This window comes from Pituophis catenifer, unplaced genomic scaffold, assembly GCF_029215685.1.
Source record: "Pituophis catenifer annectens isolate HBS135680 unplaced genomic scaffold, rPitCat1.0.hap2 SCAF_13, whole genome shotgun sequence".
Lineage (NCBI taxonomy): Eukaryota > Metazoa > Chordata > Lepidosauria > Squamata > Colubridae > Pituophis > Pituophis catenifer.
In genome coordinates this window covers 14,509,788-14,515,337 of record NW_027256893.1, presented here as the reverse complement: position 1 = coordinate 14,515,337, position 5,550 = coordinate 14,509,788, and the positions used below count along the sequence as shown (strand labels likewise).

The following is a 5,550-nucleotide window of genomic DNA, read 5'->3' as shown; positions in this document are numbered from 1 at the left end:
ATAGATACAATTATTTATTTAGTGAACATCCAAAGTTACAAAAACACTAAGGTACAACAGTTACAGCAGCCTCATCGTCACATGATCAACATGGCAAACGGCATGTATTTATGACAGTTGCGAGCTGGTTGCCATTTGCAACCTTCTCAGCCGGCTTATGACAAGCCAAGTCCATGGGGGAAGGCGGATTCACTTAACAACCAAATGATCCATTTCACTGCAGTGATTTACTTAATTGTGGCAAAAAGGATAGTCAAAATTGTGCACAACTCATTTAACTGCCTTGCTCAACAATGGAATTTGTGCTCCCAATTTGTGGTTGTAAGTCAGGGACTACCTTATCCAGGCTCTTCCACTAAGACCTGCCTGGCATGAGTGATCCTTCTGGGAAAGTGTAGGTAGTCCTCGACTTACGACAGTTCATTTAGCGACCGTCCAAAGTTACAACAGCACTGAAAAATGGGATTTATGACCGTTTTTCATAGTTACCACCTTTTCAGCATCCCTATAGTCATGCAGTTTACATTCAGATGCTCGCATTTATGATGGTTGCAGCGTCCAGGAGTCACGTGATCTCCTTTTGCAACCTTCTGACAAACAAAGTCAATGGGGAAGCCAGATTCACTTAACCAGGTTACTAACTTATCTGCTGCAGTGATTCACTCAGTACAGGTGTCAGCAACCTGTGGCTCCAGAGCCAGATGCGGCTCTTTGGGCCCTCTGCTGTGGCTCCCTGTTGGGTGATCCCACCACTGGCTGGGCCTGCCCTTCGCCCTCCTCTCCCAGTCACTCCTCGCCTGGCCTGAAAAGGTAAGGGCGACAGCGAGTGATGGAGAAGCGGTTGGGGCAGAGACAGAGAGATTCAGAGAGAGAGGGAAAGAGAGAGACATAGAAAAATACAGAGGGAATCATGTGACTGGTGGAAGTGAGTGACATGGAGTTGGCCACGCCCACCCAGATTTTGTGGCTCCCGGTGTTTTCTTTTCTTTGGGAAACGGGTCCAAATGGCTCTTTGAGTGTTTAAGGTTGCAGACCCCTGACTTAGTAACTGCAGCAAGAAAAGTAAAATGGGGCAAAACCCACTTAGCAAAAGAAATGTTGGGCTCAATTTTGGTCGTAAATCAAGGACTACCTGTACATTATGGTCAGCATAGCCCTCAGCCTCATCAAAGCATTGCAAGACCCTCCACCACATCGGGGTGATATTATTATTATATCACACTTTTTAGAGGAAATCTCTGCGGTTGCCAAGAGGTATGGCACATAATGTACTATTTGAATCAACATCTGATAATATTTGGTCCAGTGGTTAAGGCACCAGACTAGAAAGCAGGAGACTGCAAAAGTTCAAGCCCTGCCTTAGCCATGAAAACAGCTGGGTGAGCTTGGGCCAGTCATTCTCTCTTAGCCCAACCTTGCAGGGTTGTTGTAATTATGGAGAAAATAAGGAGGAGGAAAGTGGGGGGGGGAGATGTTCCCCGCCTTGAGTTCCTTGTAAAAATAACAACAGGTGGGTTGCAAATTAAAAAATAATATATACATACATACATACATATATATATTTATTTATTTAAAAAAGAGGAAATTTCCTGACAGCTGCATAAACAGAGGGATTGAATCAAGATCACCTGAAGTGTTAATACCGCTTTATAATGGCTTGGTAAGGCCACACTTGGAATATTGCATCCAGTTTTGATTGCCACGATGTAAAAAAGATGTGGAGACTCTAGAAAGTGCAGAGAAGAGCAACAAAGATGATGAGGGGACTGAAGAACGGTTGCAGGAACTGGGTATGTCTAGTTTAATGAAAAGAAGGACTAGGGGAGACATGATAGCAGTATTTCAATATCTCAGGGGCTGCCACAAAGAAGAGGGAGTCAAGCTATTCTCCAAAGCACCTGAGGGCAGGACAAGAAGCAATGGTTGGAAACTAATTTGCGGGGGCAATAAGCTGACTTTGTATAAAATATACAAAAGGATGAAGGCTATTGCTTAACACATTGTAAGCCGCCCTGAGTCTCTGGAGAAGGGCGGCATATAAATCAAATTAATAAAAAAAAAAAATCAAGGAGAAAAGCAACCTAGAACTAAGGAGAAATTCCCTGACCGTTAGAACAATTAACCAGTGGAACGACTTGCCACCAGAAGTTGTGAATGCTCCAACCCTGGAAGTTTTTAAAAAAAGAAGAGATTGGACAACCATTTTGTCTGAAGCGGTGTCGGGTTTCCTCCCTAAGCAGGGGGTTGGACTAGAAGACCTCCAAGGACCCTTTCTTGTATTCTAACTTAATATAAGGGTGGAAACTCCTCCTGACGCTGCTTCCAGGGTTGGGGTCTGGGGTCGCTCGACCGTCCCCGTGGGTCGGTGGGCGCGTGGGGAGGGAAGGCGAAAGAGCTTCCCGGCTAACCGGGGTCGTGCCCCCCTTCCCCTTGAAGACCCCCTTCCCCACGGCTCTAACCTGTTGAACGGCGGCCCTCCTGCCCGGCGGGGGTCGTCGTCGGCGGGAGCCCCCTCAGGCTGCCTCCTTCCCCGCCTCCCTTCTTCCCTCCCTCCCCCTCCAGGCCTGCCTCCCTTCCCTTCTTCCGTCGCCGCCGAGCGGGAGGAGCAGCGGGCGAGGGCGAGGCGTCGCCGGGGAGGCAGGCCGACGGGGCGGGACCAGAGGCCGGGCCCGGAGCTGAGGCCGGGGCGGTCCGCCTCGCTCCGCGGACCGACATGCCGCCGTCGCTGCTGCTGCTGCTTGCTGCGCCTTCTTCTTCTTCTTCCTCTTCCTCTTCCTCGGCGTGAAGCGAGGCTCCAGGGCCGCCATGAGGAGCCCCGAGGACCTGGAGGGCTTCGACGGCGAGGCGTCCAGCACCTCCATGATCTCCGGCGCCAGCAGCCCCTACCAGCCCACCACCGAGCCCGTCAGCCAGCGCCACGGGCTGCGCGGCCTCCGCTGCGACCGCGACTACCTGCGCGGTACCCCCGGCCGCCTGAAGATCGCCCAGGTGGTGGGTATCACCAGCCCCCCCTCCCTCCCTCCCTTCCTCCGGGGTCAGAGACCCCTGCCCTGCAAGGGGAGGCCGGCCTCTGGGGGGGGGGGTGTCCCAGATGGGGTTTTTTTGGGGAGGGGGGTTGTCTGCGGGGGAGGGGAGGTTTGTCTCCCCTCTTTGGTGGTCTCCCCCTCCCCAAAGAACCCCTGGATGGCGGCTTCCAGATGTGGCACCGACCTTTTGTGCCCCTGCCTCTGTTTACCTTATTTCCTAGGGAACATCTGGAGCCTACCAGCCCATGGGGGGATACGGTGTACACATGTGTGTGTGTGGAAGATGGGGATGATGGGTACTGGGGGTTCAAGGTATCCAGAAGGCGCCTGCTTGGAGGGGGAAAGGACACCGGGTCTTTTCTCCCCCCTCCCCAAGGAACCCCTGGATGGCGGCTTCCAGATGTGGCACCGACCTTTTGTGCCCCGCCTCTGTTTACCTTATTTCCTAGGGAACATCTGGAGCCTACCAGCCCATGTATGGGGTGGGGGGACGGACGGTGTATGCATGTGTGTATGTGTGTATGGAGGATGGGGATGATGGGTACTGAGGGTTCAAGGTATCCAGAGGGCGCCTGCTTGGAGGGGGAAAGGACACTGGGTCTTTTCTCCCCCTCCCCAAGGAACCCCTGGATGGCAGCTTCCAGATGTGGCACCAACCTTTTGTGCCCCGCCTCTGTTTACCTTATTTCCTAGAAAACATCTGAAGCCTACCAGCCCATGTGTGTGTGTGGGGGAACGGAGGATGTATGCATGTGTGTATGTGTGTATGGAGGATGGGGATGATGGGTACTGGGGGTTCAAGGTATCCAGAGGGCACCTGCTTGGAGGGGGAAAGATACCGGGTCTTTTCTCCCCCTCCCCAAGGAACCCCTGGATGGCAGCTTCCAGATGTGGCACCAACCTTTTGTGCCCCGCCTCTGTTTACCTTATTTCCTAGAGAACATCTGAAGCCTACCAGCCCATGTGGGGGGAGGAGCGGTATGGTGTACACGTGTGTGTGGAAGATGGGGATGATGGGTACTGGGGGTTCAAGGTATCCAGAGGGCGCCTGCTTGGAAGTGGGAAGGACACCGGGTCATTTCTCCCCCTTCCTTGCTTTCAACTTTGCGTCTACACCACCACCACCCCTCCCCAAGATTGTGAAATGGTCTTGAAGGCTCCAGATGTTTGAGGGACCCGCCCTGTTGCAACAGATGGAAAGGTGTGGGGACATCTCAGGACATCCTAAAGAGTTAACCTCCGATCCTGATGACCAAGGGGTGGGAAGAGTGTGTGTGGGGTAGGGGTGGGGATTGCTGGGCCCCATCAGCTTGGTGGCATGGGTGTGTTACCTTTCATTGTTTGGCAGAGATATATGATCTACACTATAGTTGCACCCAAAGGACGAAGAAATTATGGGAGATTGTCCTTTCCCCTGTGTTTATACTCTTTGTCCTTGTAGTCCCTGGTGTATTTTTGAAGTCTGCCTGATGGGGATTGTTGCTCAGTGCTTGCTTATCTTGTTGGATAAGACTCTTCTAAATACTCAAAAATTAACACATGTAGAAAACATAATCTGTGGATTTTTACCTAACAGGGTTTTTTTTAGTGTATTTGTGTATTTATGTGTTATTTGTCTTTGGAGGTGGGAGGGTGTTGTATCAGTCTGCGGAGGATAAAGTATGATAATCTACAAAAACTTCTGCTGCAAATCTGTAGAATTACAAGGGTTCTTTTGTTGGTTGCGGTCCGAGCCTGTGGAATTGGGATTTGGGGAAATTCATATTCCGTTTGGAGATTGTTGGAATGGGATAAAAAGGATTATGCACTGTATAGCATATAACTTTTCTTTTCCTGCTCATTCCCTCCTCTCCTTTTTATGAGCAACTGCTTTCAGGTTATGGGAAGGGAATCTCTGCAAAATTTGTGAGGATACTGGCTTTTCTTTTATTTGTCTTTCTGGTGCCTCTGATTTTTTTTTTTCCCTTCCAGAAAAAGAAAAACTTTTCCTTGAATCCATTTTCCTTTCTTTGTTCCTCATTCCTATAATTTTCGGTTTTGTTTCTGCTTGATTAAGAAGCAGTTTGGCAACAGGTGACATTCTGTAAGGTTATTTATATTTATCCAGTTTTGCAAGGTCATTCTTTGTAACTAGGGGGAAAAATGGGAGATAAGGTATCCTCTTTTGTTCTCTTATCTCTTCCCTCAAGGTGTGTTCTAGAAAGTGTGTTTGCGATGTCTTTTACTCAATTTAGCTGATAGGTCTACTCATGCTTTTGTTTTTGTAGCATTGCAGTACTGAAATATGTGGGTCTTTCGGTCTCAGTGACTGCTTCATTTGGAATGAAAATATGTGAACTTGGAAATGCATAGAAGATGTGGTTTCTTCTGTGCTAGCGAAATATGAACAATTTGTTATCATTTGTTTTTGTCTGTCTCATATTGCTCAAGTGACTCCAAATAGGATATAAAACTTCCAGTGTTTAGAAGTTTTATATCCCATTTGGTCTACAAGATTTTTGAAAACAGTTTTAGACCCTTGATG

At 49.3% G+C, this 5,550-nt stretch overlaps 1 protein-coding gene across 2 annotated transcripts in view; it reads left to right on the top strand.

The window, feature by feature from the left end:
* The first annotated feature begins 2,710 nt into the window (after positions 1-2,710).
* The window catches only part of CMTM4 (CKLF like MARVEL transmembrane domain containing 4), a 64,607-nt gene continuing 61,767 nt past the window's right edge, over positions 2,711-5,550 (top strand). For both annotated transcript variants that reach the window (XR_011600993.1, XM_070952855.1), the window contains exon 1: positions 2,711-2,991. Coding sequence is in view for 1 of the 2 variants with exons in the window: in XM_070952855.1 (XP_070808956.1) it covers positions 2,806-2,991 (186 nt within the window). In the remaining variant the exon portion in view is untranslated. The remainder of the gene's footprint in view (positions 2,992-5,550) is intronic.